At 40.5% G+C, this 14,755-nt stretch overlaps 2 protein-coding genes across 2 annotated transcripts in view; one reads left to right on the top strand and one right to left on the bottom strand.

Moving 5' to 3' along the window:
• Positions 1-201: 201 nt before the first annotated feature.
• Positions 202-9,747, bottom strand: LOC120575316. The gene is made up of 5 exons (XM_039826034.1): positions 9,676-9,747; positions 4,400-4,588; positions 2,008-2,143; positions 1,461-1,851; positions 202-250 (listed from the first exon to the last, which is right to left on the bottom strand). Exons 1-5 carry the CDS (start codon positions 9,745-9,747, stop codon positions 202-204), a joined length of 837 nt encoding a protein of 278 aa, XP_039681968.1.
• Positions 9,748-13,671: 3,924 nt separating this feature from the next.
• Positions 13,672-14,755, top strand: part of LOC120575315 (stonustoxin subunit alpha-like) — a 15,913-nt gene continuing 14,829 nt past the window's right edge. The window contains exon 1 of the mRNA XM_039826033.1: positions 13,672-13,724. Coding sequence (XP_039681967.1) covers positions 13,672-13,724 — 53 coding nt within the window. The remainder of the gene's footprint in view (positions 13,725-14,755) is intronic.

The raw sequence follows: 14,755 nt of genomic DNA, 5'->3' as shown, positions 1-14,755 counted from the left end.
TTTTCTGAATAAAGAAAAACTACATTTAATTTGGATAGTTGTGTGTGCACGTACAGAGCTTTGTTGGAGGCTTTGACCACTGGCAGCAGCCTCAGAAGAGCCTCCTCTGAAGCAGAGTATTTCTTCAGGTCAAACACATCCAGATCTTTTTCTGATGACAGTAAGATGAAGATCAGAGCTGACCACTGAGCAGGAGACAGTTTATCTGTGGAGAAACTTCTTGAACTGAGGGACTGTTGGATCTCCTCCGCTAGAGAACGATCATTCAGTTCATTCAGAGTGTGGAACAGATTGATGCTTCTCTCTGCAGACACATTCTCACTGATCTTCTTCTTGATGTACTCGACTTTTTTCTGATTGGTCTTTGAGCTACTTCCTGTCTGTGTCAGCAGACCTCGTAAGAGAGTCTGATTGGTCTGCAGTGAAAGACCCAGGAGGAAGCGGAGGAACAAGTCCAGGTGTCCATTTGGACTCTGTAAGGCCTTGTCCACAGCACTCTGGTAGAAACCTGTTTTGTCTCTGAACACTTCTGACGACAGAGAGGATGTTTGTTCTTCTGTCAGCAGGTTGAATCCAGAGTTGATGAATGTCAGATGGACATGAAGAGCAGCCAGAAACTCCTGAACACTCAGATGGACGAAGCAGAACACCTTGTCCTGGTACAGTCCTCTCTCCTCTTTAAAGATCTGTGTGAACACTCCTGAGTACTCTGAGGCTTCTCTGATAGTGATGCCACACTTTGTCAGGTCTGATTCATAGAAGATCAGGTTGCCTTTTTGCAGCTGCTCAAAAGCCAGTTTTCCCAGAGACTCAATCATCTTCCTGCTCTCTGGACTACAGTGTGGATCTGTCTCAGCTCCTCCATCATACTTGATGTTTTTCACTTTGGACTGAACCACCAGGAAGTGGCTGTACATCTTAGTCAGGGTCCTGGGCAACTCTTCTCCCTCTCTGGTCTTCAACACGTCCTCCAGAACTGTAGCAGTGATCCAGCAGAAGATTGGGATGTGGCACATGATGTGGAGGCTTCGTGATGTCTTGATGTGGGATATGATTCTGTTGGCCTGATCCTCATCTCTGAATCTCTTCCTGAAGTACTCCTCCGTATGTGGGTTAGTGAACCCTCTGACCTCTGTCACCATGTCAACACACTCAGGAGGGATCTGATTGGCTGCTGCAGGTTGTGTGGTTATCCAGAGGCGAGCAAAGGGAAGCAGTGTCCTCCTGATGAGGTTTGTCAGAAAAAACTAGCACACCAACAAAGGTGGATTTTGTAAAATAAGTAAGGGTTTCCGGTGTTGTGGAAGTCCAGAGGAAGTCGACACTCATCCAGACCGTCAAAGATGAACACGACCTCTTCAAACCTGCACATTCCTGCTTCTTTGGTTTCACTAAAGAAGCGATCAACAAGTTCTACCAAGCTGTACTTTTTCTCTTTTAACACATTCAGCTCTCTGAAGGTGAATGGAAATGTGAACTGGATGTGCTGGTTGGCTTTGTCTTCAGCCCAGTCCAGAGTGAACTTCTGTGTTAAGACAGTTTTCGCGATGCCAGCCACTTCCTTTGTCATCACTGTTCTGATTGGTTCATCTCTTCCAGGTAAGGCTTTAAACATGTCTTCTTGTCTGATTGTTATTTCTGGTGTGTCTGGTTTCCTGGATGCTGTTTCAATCTGTATGACCTCATGTTCATCATTGACCTCTGCAGTCCCTCCCTTTGTGATATAGATCTCTGTGAACATCTGATTCAGAAGGGTTGGGTTTCCTGTTTTAGCAATCCCCTCAAACACACTCTGGAACTTCTTCTGCAGCTTAGATTTGAGTTTACGCTTACCACCTTCAGCAAGACCTCCTGAATGAACACAACAAAGCAGATCAATAAGTCAAAGAACATATTTCAAAATTTTCTCAGAGACGGAGTATATGAATATATTTTGGTAAATATTTTGAGACATTAGTAAATGTCCCATTTATCCAGCATGTTAAATCTTTAGAGAAATTCTCTCACTGCTCTGCAGACGGTCAGCCAGTTCTTCCTGCTTCATTCTCCTTAGGAAGTGCAGTGTGATCTTCAGAAATGCCTCTCTGCTGCTCCTCCTCTGCTCTTTATCCTCACCGTCCAACACCTTATCCTTCCTCTTACTCTAAGCATACTGGGTAATCTGGAGTCAGAACCTTCTGGATCTTCTTCAGCTCGCTCTTCACAAAAGTGCTGATGTTCTCCTCCAGCAGCTGGAATAGAAGATTATATGAATGACGCAATCAAACTGAAATAATTAAAAAGGACAGAGTGACATTCCACTGGTCTAAAAAGTGCAGCATGATTTTGAACAGAATAGATCTAAAAGCAGCTATTGTACATGTACAGACCATAAATATGGAGTCCAGTTGTGTTTGATGCTGCCAGGTAGACTGACCACTGGGAACATCTGAGCTCTCCTGGTGAACTCCGGGAAAAAAAAAAAAAAAAAAATAAAAAAAATTTGCTATAATTATGTCTGTCCACAAAGAAACAAACACAAAGTAAAGGTCCATGAAGGGATATTTTGATATCAGTCAATAAACTTTATTTGTCATATAATATTGTGCGAGTTACAATTTCAGTGAAATTTTATCCCATCAATTCCTTAACTTTGTGCATGGTTCATCATAAAGCACAATATTTTTGTCAGATAAGCACACAGGAAAAAAGTCATCCGGTTGAACAGGACCAGCACTCCAGGATCCAGCCTATTCTCGGCAAAAGGACACCACAGGATGTATGCAGATGATACTACGATATATACATCAGCAACAACACCTGAAGATTTAACTGCCATCTTGAACAGGGAACTAGTTATTATTAGGGAAATGGATCCTTGAAAACAAATTGATGCTTAATATAGCCAAAACAAAAAAAGCATAGTATTTTGTTCAAATCATTCTTTAAAGATGCAGTAGGTAAGTCTTATAAAACTAACTTTCTGTCATATTTGCTGAAACTGACCCTATGTTCCATTAGAACTACATGAATTATGTAATATAAAAAAAATCCAGCTCCTCTGGCACCTCCTACAGCCTGTAGTGCGTTTGGCAAAATTCCACCGCTCCCTGTTGATTTTCTCCAATCACAGCCACAGGGGGTCTATCTGCCTGTCAATCACTGCTCGGGCATGCACACACATAAGAGCGTTCTCCCCTCCCCCCTCCCTGCGCACAAGCTGCAGAAAGGTTTCCCTAAACTCGGGTGAATATTGGAGCGGCTTTTCAGAGGTGGCGTGAGCTCTGAGATTTTAAAGATCCGAAGAACGATGCAGATGTAGCCACATTTCTTCTCAACAGGTAACATAATTAACATAAATGATTTATCTTTCACTTGGTTATTAGTAGTCAAAAGTCCACAAAGCTACGTTGGTGAGGATGATAGTAACGTTAGCACAGTGGTCGGTCTGATATGATGCTGAAATGGCTAACGCTAGCCTGCTAGTTAGCATCGTTTCATGGTTGGTGAGTAAACATTGTGTTAGTGTTTAGTTGTCTGACATGCCAGCCGGCAGTTCTGTCAAACTCCCTTGTGTGGGAGGGGCTTAGGAGACGGTTTGGGCTGCAGCAGAAAGGGTGGAGGGACTGAGAAGTTGTCGATGTTCAAATTTGTTGGCAAAGTCCTGGATCTTCACAATCTTACCTACAGCAGCTTTAACCCTTGTGTGGTCCTTCGGGTCCCAGTGACCCGAAGGACCACACAAGGATTATGTACTTCCCTTTACTTTGTTGAGAATTGCTCTCTAAACCCTGTTTGTGTAAAGTAAGTAAGTAAAGTTTATTTCTAGAACACATTTAAACACAGTTTAAGCTGACCAAAATGCTGTACAAACAAGAACTAAGGTGCTGTATTAACCCTTGTTTAGAGAGCAATTCTCAACAAAGTAAACGGAAGTACATAATCCTTGTGTTAACCTTAACCAACACAAGGGTTAAGGTGAGAGACGGAGCTCAATCTCTTCCTAAGGCTACGTTCAGACTGCAGGCAAAAGTGGCCCAAATCCGATTTTTTTTAGGGTCAAGTGACCAGGTCGGGCTTCTTCAGAGGTAGTGTGAACACTCAAATCTAGCCCAGATCTGATTTTTTCAAATCAGATTCAGGCCACTTCGATATGTGGTCCTGAATCCGACCCAGATCAGATTTTTTTCAATCTGGCCGCAGTGTGAACAACCAAGGCGGATTTGATGCGACTTTTACCTCAATAACCCTCGCTACGCCCTCTCTCCCCGCGGGGACGGGCGGGGCCCTCTGCTCCCGGTGCAGCTGTCAACCTGGGCGGACTGTCCTCCGTGTGCCCCAACCGCGGCGTCGGGGCGGGGATCGGCTCACGTAAAAAGGCGATGTCGGCAACCCACCCGACCCATTTTGAAACACGGACCAAGGAGTCAGAGGGTCGGCCCGTGGCGCAATGAAAGTGAGGGCCGGCGCGCGCCGGCTGAGGTGGGATCCCGGTCACTCGGGGTCGGGCGGACCCCCGGCCCGTCCCGCCCGCACCGTCGGGGAGGTGGAGTGTGAGCGCGTGCAAGGGCGAAGCCAGAGGAAACTTTGGTGGGGGCCCGTAGCGGTCCTGACGTGCAAAATAAAAGTGAAAATGCTGACTTCCTTCACAACCTCCCTAACTTTAGTGCGACAGCGTGCTGCGTCTGATGTCATTGTTATTGTTCTTTTGCGCATGCGGGTCATTTCAACACCGCAAACAGTTCACACTGAAATCTGATATAGGCCACAATTTAAAAGGTAAACAGCCAAATAAAAAAACGGATCTGAGCAAAAAATCGGAATTAGGCATTAAGACTTGCGGTGTGAACGTAGCCTAAGTAAAACACCAATCCAGCAAGTAAAGGAAACATAGCTATTGGGCATTACCCTAGACAAAAAATTGTCCTGGTCAAAACATAAATAGTATTGTCAATAAAATTGGCAATGCATTAGCGTTAGTAAGACGATGCAGAAAATACTTTACAAATAATTTAACCAAACTTGTACTTCATAGTCTTATTCTTTCCCAGCTTGATTACTGCCAGATAATATGGGTGTATGCCCCGAAAAACGATTTAAGGAAACTTTAGCTAGTACAGAATAAAGCAGCACACATTGCTCTCTAGTGTCCGTACAGCAATAACATTGGCACTATCTTTGTGGGGACCCGTCATTGACATAATGCATTCCCTAGCCCCTTACCCTAACCTTAACCATCACAACTAAATGCCTAACCTTTTAACCTGGGGCAGGCCCTGCAGCACACAACCATCAATGTGGTTTATGCAATTAGGTGCAGGGCCTGCCACAAATTGTATGTGGGCAGACAAGAAATGCACTATACTTAAGAATCAAACAACACCAGCATGTTTTAAATAAGGGCGATGGCACAACTGTTTTATATGCACATTTTAAACTCCATGGTTCTCAAAATGTTCAGAGCATGGGCCTGGAGAGTAACAGAGCCTGGGCCACGGCTCAGCGTCGGGCAGCGGAGAGGAAGTGGATCCATCTTTAAAAACCATAGACCCTGCGGGTCTAAATGAAAAATATTAAAATGGATCCACTTCTCTTTTTAACCTAAGTTTTATAGGGTATTTTTAGAAATATTTCCTCCCACTGCTCTGGTCTCCTCTCTCCCTAAGTTTTATCTGGACCTCCTCTGTAGCGCATTATACCTGACCTTTCTTTTCTTTTCCTTGTTTTTTCCATCCTTTTCTATTTTAAATGACTTTTTATTGTTTTATGATTAATAATAACTATTTATTGGAAAATATATTTTTTTAATGTATTTACTTCTTTTATGGCATGTTTTTCTGCATTTTTACTATTCTTTCCTTTCGGGGGTTAATCTATTCCTGCAGAGGAGGTCCTACCCAATACTTTAAGTTTATTAATTTTAATAAATATTTTGAAGATGCCTTGTTTGTCCTTTTATAACTTTTATTCTGTCTTATTTACATTTTAAGAGTTTGATTTAATATTTTTTGTCTGTCGCTAATATATAGATTATTATTATTATTATTATTATTATTATTATTACGAATTGAATTACTTGCCTCAAGATTTTAGCATAATTATACACATGCCATTGGTTTTATGCATTTTTTACTAACAGTGTGGTTTTATTCTATGATGTATTTTAAATTATTTATGGTTATTTATTGTGTGGCACTTTTTACTTCTTAAAGCACTTTTTAAACATAGCACTTATTAACTCTGAATGATATGTGTATAGATATTTTTAACCTCAAGAGCAAGTAACGCAGACATTTTTTAATTTAAATAACATGGTTTTAATATTGGAATAGAATTTATTTTATATTGGGACATCAGGCTTTTTATATTTATATTTATTTATTTATTACACAACTTTATATATGTATGTAGGTATGTTTGTGTTTTTTTATTTTTCTACTTTGATATTTCTCTGGGAGAGACACCGGAGTAGTTGTGGAGGTGACCTTTTATTTAAAGTTTTAAATTACCGCTGTACTTCCTGTCCAGTGGTTCTTTTAACCCTTGTGTTGTCCTTCGGGTCCCAGTGACCCGAAGGACAACACAAGGATTATGTACTTCCGTTTACTTTGTTGAGAATTGCTCTCTAAACAAGGGTTAATACAGCACCTTAGTTCTTGTTTGTACAGCATTTTGGTCAGCTTAAACTGTGTTTAAATGTGTTCTAGAAATAAACTTTACTCACTTACTTTAAAAGAAACCGGTTTTAGAGAGCAATTCTCAACAAAGTGTAGAGTACCATATTTGTGTTGTCGTTCGGTCACTGGGACCAATAACTTTTTAATATCTGGCCGTTCTTTTTAAACAGCCCCGTCTTTTTATTTAACCGAACCTTGTTTTTTAAGGAGTTCTTTAAAGTGTTTTATTCACACCAGTGGTTCAGTTCAGTTCAGTTCAGTTCAATTTTATTTATATAGCACGTTTAAAAACAACCTCAGTTGACCAAAGTGCTTAACATGCTCCAAAAGCAACGAAACAATAAACACAAACAAGGCACAATATACAACAGTAGAAAAAGAATAATGTCAATAATGTCAAGATATCAAAGCTCAACTTGAATTAAAAGCCAATGCGTAGTAATGGGTCTTATGCAAGGACTTGAACGTTCCAATGGTCCGAGCTGTTCTTACATGAATGGGTAAACTATTCCAGAGGTTTGGAGCAGCCACTGAAAAGGCTCGGTCACCTTTGGTTTTTAACCTGGATCTGGGCACATCGAGGAGCATCTGATTGGACGACCTCAGTGCTCTGACAGGCATGTGGACATGTAAGAGCTCTGATAAGTAAGAAGCCGAGAACCCATTTAAGATCTTAAAAACAATTAATACAATTTTAAATTCAATCCTGAAACAAACAGGAAGCCAGTGGAGCGTGGCCAAAACCGGTGTAATATGGTCACGCTTTTTAGTCCCGGTTAAAAGTCGAGCTGCTGCGTTCTGGACTAACTGTAACCGACAAAGGGATGACTGATCCAATCCAACATACAGTGAGTTACAGTAGTCCAAACGGGACGTAATAAATGCATGTATGACTCTCTCAAAGTCTTTGCGTTGCAGGTAAGGCTTGACCTTAGCCAAAAGTCTCAGCTGGAAGAAGCTAGTTTTAACAACAGAACTAATCTGTTTGTCAAATTTAAAAGCACTGTCAAAAATCACTCCCAGATTTCTGGTAAAAGGATGAATTTGGGAACCTAAAGTACCATGAGCATCTACACAGGCACTGAAATGTTCAGCACGACCAAACACAACAACTTCGGTCTTATTGTCATTAAGACAGAGAAAATTCTGATCCAACCATATTTTGAGATCACTCAAGCAGTTTAACAACGGCTGGATAGTGTCCTTCTCATTGTTTGTTACAGGCAAATAGATTTGTACATCATCTGCAAAACAATGGAAAGAAATTGTTGTTTTTTCAAAATGGACCCTAAGGGCAGCATGTACAAAGAAAATAGCATGGGTCCCAAAATGGAACTCGGGGGACCCCACAGGAAAGAGGGGCAGCAGATGAAGAGCAGTTACCAATGTGGACTGAAAAACTCCTATCTGTCAAGTAGGATTCAAACCATTTTAAGGCAATGCCCGTAATGCCAACACTTTGTTTGAGTCGGGATAAAAGAATAGAGTGGTTAACAGTGTCCAAAGCGCCGCAGTCAAGAAAAGCACTAAAACAGCGGAGTTTCCTGAGTCGACCGCTAAGAGAAGGTCGTTGTAGACTCTTAGAAGGGCAGTTTCAGTACTGTGACGAGGCTTGAAACCAGACTGGAACTTTTCATGAATACTAAAATCATCTAAAAATGATTGAAGTTGATTAAAAACAACCTTCTCCAACACTTTAGATAAAAACGGTAGTTTTGAAATAGGTCTAAAATTAGACAAAACTAACGGATCCAAATTTTTCTTTTTTAAAAGTGGTTGCACAACAGCATGTTTAAAAGCAGCTGGAACACACCCTGAGCTAAGAGATGAGTTAACCAATGATAAAATACTGGGCCCAACAGTGTTAAAAACATCTTTAAGTAAGCGTGCAGGGATACTATCCTGCAGGCAATTAGCCGGACGAAGCTGCTTGACTATGTCAGAGAGAAGGTGGAGTGAAACTGGCTCAAACTGCTGGAAGACAGCTGGGCATAAAGAGGTAACAGAGGGGTCACTGGTAAAAGCAGGGGATGAAAAGCTCAGGCCGGCAATTTTATCTATGAAGTGTTTCAGGAAGTTTTCACACAACAATGTGGATGGCACAGCACAGTCAGTTTCACAAGGGTTAATAAGTGAGTTAAACACTTTAAAAAGAACTTGAGGCCTCTGGATGTTACTAGCAACCAGGTGAGATAAAAAATAAGTTTTAGCAGATTTAACTGCTCCCTGGTATTTATGTAATAAGTCTTTTAAAATTTGAAATGACACTTGAAGTTTGTCCTTCTTCCACTTTCTCTCAGCTGTTCTGCAGGCCCGTCAGAGGAGCGGGTGTTGTCATTCGGCCAAGGTTCTTTAAGAGATTTTGTGCGTTCCTCCCTCAATGGGGCAACAGAGTCCAGTATCTCTGTACAAGTAGAGTTGAAGATGTTGGCGAGTTCCTCCACATTAAGAAAATCACCAGGATTATAAAGCACTGAGTTTTTAAAAGCAGCAGAAAACTGTGAGGCAGTTTGAGGGTTAATTGCACGGACACAACGTGCGGGGGAAACAGACAAAGTGTCCGAGCAGGGGACAACAATAGTAAATAAAACAGGCAGATGATCTGAAATGCATGTGCCGCATATTTCACTAATGGCAACATCTAAGCCATATGACAGCACAAGGTCCAAAGTATGTCCTTTTTCGTGCGTCGGGCCAGTGACAGACTGCGTGAGACTAAAAGAGTCAATAAGATTAAGAAAATCCTTAGACATCGGTCTGGATTCGCAGCACACATGTATATTAACATCACCAACGATCAAAAAGCGATCATATTTCAAAGCAATTCGAGCCACAAAGTCTGCAAAGTCCTGAATAAAATCCTTATTAAACTTCGGAGGTCGATAAACCACAGCACATAAAACAGTAACTGGAAGATGTGTCTCAAACAGCTGCAGCTCAAAGCTGGAACAGCTGTCAAACGGAATCTCCCGACATGGAAAAGCACACTTAAACACAGCGGCTAATCCTCCACCTTTACCTGTGGTCCGAGGGGAGCTGAGGAAGCCACATCGGGGAGGAAGAAGTTCAGAAAAAGGCGTGAGCTCGCCATCATGAAGCCAGGTTTCTGTTAAGAACAAAAAATCCAACTCACGAGAAGTGAAGAAGTCATTGAGGAGAAAAGTCTTGTTGGCTAGCGATCTAGCATTAAACAAAGCAAGGCGAAGAGTTTGATCCTCACTGGCTGGAGGCGCCGCACGATCCAGCGGGCGCAGGTTCAAAAAATCCACCCCACCTCGGCGGAACCGAGCACGCATGGGAGAAGATCCAAGTACTGACCTGGCCCGTGGTGCTGTCAGCAGGTGGTCCCCGGATATAACCTGTGAGCCAGGGACAATGGGACGAAGCCAGCGGTCTCTCATCCCCAGCACGCGCCCGGCAGCAGGAACGTAGCGTCCATCAGGACACGTCACATAGGTGAGCGCCAGGTAAGCCTTGAATCTGACCAGCACACCTCCACGCTTTCCCCGTCGTACGACGCTGAAGTTGGCATCCGATTCGCAGCTTCCGATTCGGCAGTTAAGGGGAAATTTAAGGGAAACTTAAAACTGTCCGATTCAGCAGGGAAACACGATTTACATTACTGATCCTCCGTTTTTTTAACCTTTTACTGTATTGAATGAGTGTTAGTCATTACGATAAATTATTAATTATCTCTAAAACACACTTTTAGATTCGTGAAAGCTTTATTATCTTTATGAGAACACAATAAAAGTAGGTTTCACCGTTTTTTTTCATATGTAGACCACATTGGACCAGGTCTAGATCCAAAACCGCAATACCTAGACTTGTCAAACCTGGACTAAATTATCCCAGAGAGTCTAAGGAGTCTTAAAAACACAGTTTGAGATTTGTGAAAGCTTCATTCTATTTGTGAAAATGCAATAAAGGGAGATTATACTGTTTTTTTTACACATAGACCACATTGGACCAGGTCCAGATCCAAAACCGCAATACCTAGACTTGTCAAACCTGGACTAAATTATCCCAGAGAGCCTAAGGAGTCTTAAAAACACAGTTTGAGATTTGTGAAAGCTTCATTCTATTTGTGAAAATGCAATAAAGGGAGATTATACTGTTTTTTTTACACATAGACCACATTGGACCAGGTCTAGATCCAAAACCGCAATACCTAGACTTGTCAAACCTGGACTAAATTATCCCAGAGAGCCTAAGGAGTCTTAAAAACACAGTTTGAGATTTGTGAAAGCTTCATTCTATTTGTGAAAATGCAATAAAGGGAGATTATACTGTTTTTTTTTACACATAGACCACATTGGACCAGGTCCAGATCCAAAACCGCAATACCTAGACTTGTCAAACCTGGACTAAATTATCCCAGAGAGCCTAAGGAGTCTTAAAAACACAGTTTGAGATTTGTGAAAGCTCTATTCTATTTGTGAAAATGCAATAAAGGGAGATTATACTGTTTTTTGCATATGTAGACCACATCGGACCAGGTCCAGATCCAAAACCGAAATACCTAGACTTGTCAAACCTGGACTAAATTATCCCAGAGAGCCTAAGGAGTCTTACAAACACAGTTTGAGATTTGTGAAAGCTTCATTCTATTTGTGAAAATGCAATAAAGGGAGATTATACTGTTTTTTTTACACATAGACCACATCGGACCAGGTCTAGATCCAAAACTGCAATACCTAGACTTGTCAAACCTGGACTAAATTATCCCAGAGAGCCTAAGGAGTCTTACAAACACAGTTTGAGATTTGTGAAAGCTTCATTCTATTTGTGAAAATGCAATAAAGGGAGATTATACTGTTTTTTTTACACATAGACCACATTGGACCAGGTCCAGATCCAAAACCGCCAACCACTTGTCAAAACTGGACAAGAATTATTCCAGAGAGGCTAACGAGTCTTAAATACATTTTTCAGATTAGTAATGCTTTTATAGAAGGTCTGCTGTTGCTAGTTGACATTCAACGTATAAGTCCACGTCTCTCCATGTCATTTCTTATCTCCATGAGCAGGTCTTCCTTCTCACTTCAAAAGAAAAGTAGAAACAGTTATTTTTACCTTTTGGAAAACAATCAAAATATCTTCAAAGATTTGCCAATGGTTTAATTTACTCTTCAAATCCTTCTCCTTCAACATAATTGTTGTTCTCTCACCTTTCCTCCATCTGGCCCTGTTCAACCTCTCTTACTGCTTCTGCCAATGTCATTTTCCTCACCTTAGCCAAAGCTTGCACTGTGGCCTGTGTTAGAGGCAACATCATTTAGACATAGTGTGATTGGTTTTCATTTTATCTATAAATGAAGACATTTTTATTACAAAAGCTTTTGTCAGTTCTTATTCACAGTTATGAAATCTTGTTTGATTCTCACATCTGCCGCCATTTCAGACCCTGCCCTTCAACTTCTGCCCACCAGGTGTCCATTGTGTTCCTACTTTGCCAGTCACCTCACAACTGCCTGCACTCATGATCTTCATTGTCCTCGTAGCATTGCTAACATTTTGTTTTGACTAAATCTGCCTGCCTGCAAATCATGCCTGTCTTAACATTTTGCCTGTTTTTCTCTTTTTTGTGTCTGTGTTATGCCTGCCGACAAAGTAATCTCTGTGATGAATATTTGGGCTTTTTGAGTCTGTTAATCTGTCAAAGTTCAGAGCCTATACACAGACAAACCACATCTACACAGTTATATATCAGAGGAGGCTGGTCCACTGTATTTATGTGTTATACTCTATACTGCTTATATTGTTTTAAGTGCAGAACTAGCAGACAGATTCTAATTGTGCATTTTTTATATATATATATATATATATATATATATATACACAGTACAGGCCAAAAGTTTGGACACACCTTCTCATTCAATGTGTTTCTTTATTTTCATGACTATTTACATTGTAGATTCTCAATGAAGGCATCAAAACTATTAATGAACACATATGGAATTAGGTACTTAACAAAAAGTGTGAAATAACTGAAAACATGTCTTATATTTTAGATTCTTCAAAGTAGCCACCCTTTGCTTTTTGATAGCTCTGCAAACCCTTGGTGTTCTCTCAATGAGCTTCATGAGGTAGTCACCAGAAATGGTTTTACCTTCACAGGTGTGCTTTGTCAGGGTTAATTAGTGAAATTTTTCCCCTTATTAATAAAAAGCAAAGGGTGGCTACTTTGAAGAATCTAAAATATAAGACATGTTTTCAGTTATTTCACACTTTTTGTTAAGTACATAATTCCATATGTGTTCATTAATAGTTTTGATGCCTTCATTGAGAATCTACAATGTAAATAGTCATGAAAATAAAAAAAATTGATGATAAGGTGTGTCCAAACTTTTGGCCCTGTACTGTATATATATATATATATATATATATATATATATATATATATATATATATATATATAAAAAAATCACAATTAGAATCTGTCTGCTACTTCTGCACTTAAAACAATATAAGCAGTACAGAGTATAACACCATAAATACAGTGGACCAGCCTCCTCTGATATATAACTGTGTAGATGTGGTTTGTCTGTGTATAGGCTCTGGAACGACAGTTTGACAATTAACAGACCTAAAAAGCCCCAATATTCATCACAGAGATTACATTGTCAGGCATAACACAGACACAAAAAGAAAAAAACAAGAAAAAAGGAAAGACATGCTTTACAGGCAGGCAGACTTATGAAGTCAAAACAAATAAGGTAGCAATGCTACGAGGACAAGAAGATCATGAGTGCAGGCAGTTGTGGGGTGACTAAAAGCAGGAATGGACATTCAATGGACACCTGGTGGGCAGAAGTTGAAGGGGGGGAAAGGCAGGGTGGGCGCAGATGTGAGAATCAAACAGATTTCATAACTGTGAATAAGAACTGACAAAAAGCTTTGTAATAAAAAATGTCTTCATTTATAGATAAAATGAAAAACCAATCACACTATGTCTAAAAGATGTGTACCTTAAACACAGGGCCCGAAGGTGCAGCTGGCTAGGTGAGGGAAAATGACATTGGCAGAAGCAGTAAGAGAGGTTGAACAGGGCCAGATGGAGGAAAGGTGAGAGAACAAATATTCTGTTGAAGGAGAAGGATTTGAAGAGTAATTAAACCATTGGCAAATCTTTGAAGATATTTTGATTGTTTTCCAAAAAGGTAAAATAAATACTGTTTCTACTTTTAGGTTTGAAGTAGAAGGAGCTGCACCCTCATGGAATAAGAAATGACATGGAGAGAGCGGACTTTATAGTTGAATGTCAACTAGCAACAGCAGACCTGCTATAAAAGTAGCATTACTAATCTGAAAATGTATTTAAGACTCAGTAGCCTCTCTGGAATAATTCTTGTCCAGTTTGACAAGTGTGATGGCGGTTTTGGATCTGAACCTGGTCAATGTGGTCTGATTATGTAAATAATAGTGTAATCCCCCTTTATTGCATTTTCACAAATAGAGAATGAAGCTTTCACAAATTGCAAACTGTTTTGTAAGACTCCTTAGGCTCTCTGGGGATAATTTAGTCCAGGTTTGACAAGTCTAGGTATGCGGTTTTGGATTTAAGTGGTTTGTGTAACCCCCTGTGCATTCTTGTGCTCGGCTCTGGGGGGGGGGTTCTTGTGCGGTTTTCTGGATCCTGGTCCAATGTGGTCTATATAACCCGAGTATAATCTCCCTTTATTGCATTTTTCAAATAGAAGAAGCTTAAGCTTACAAATCTCAAACTGTGTTTTTAAGACTCCTTAAGCTTCTGAAAGTTAGTCCAGGGTTTGACAAGTCTAGCTATTGGTGGTTTTGGATCTGGACCTGGTCCAATGTGGTCTATGTGTAAAAAAAACTGTATAATCTCCCCTTTGTGCATTTTACACAATAGAATGAAGCTTTCAATACAAATCCTCAAATTGTGTTTTTAAGACTCCTTAGGCTCTCTGGGATAATTTAGTCCAGGTTTGACAAGTCTAGGTAGTTTGTGGATCTGGTCCAATGTGGTCTACATATGAAAGAAAGCGGTGAAACCTACTTTATTGTGTGTATGTTCTCATACAAAGATAATAAAATACACGAATCTAAAGTGTGTTTTAGAGATAATTAATATC

Source organism: Perca fluviatilis, chromosome 15 (assembly GCF_010015445.1).
Source record: "Perca fluviatilis chromosome 15, GENO_Pfluv_1.0, whole genome shotgun sequence".
Taxonomy (NCBI): domain Eukaryota; kingdom Metazoa; phylum Chordata; class Actinopteri; order Perciformes; family Percidae; genus Perca; species Perca fluviatilis.
Note: the sequence above shows the minus strand (reverse complement) of the source record. Positions and strands in the feature narration are given on the sequence as shown.

What these genes read in the sequence shown, in the direction of transcription:
- LOC120575316 (XM_039826034.1), bottom strand. Translation starts at nt 9,747, where the DNA reads ATGGCGAGCTCACGCCTTTTTCTGAACTTCTTCCTCCCCGATGTGGCT. An exon ending in CAGCTCCCCTCGGACCACAG is followed by an intron (nt 4,589 to 9,675) that starts GTAAAGGTGGAG and finishes TTTGCACGTCAG; the next exon opens with GACCGCTACGGGCCCCCACC. An exon ending in GCCGACCCTCTGACTCCTTG is followed by an intron (nt 2,144 to 4,399) that starts GTCCGTGTTTCA and finishes CAGTATGCTTAG; the next exon opens with AGTAAGAGGAAGGATAAGGT.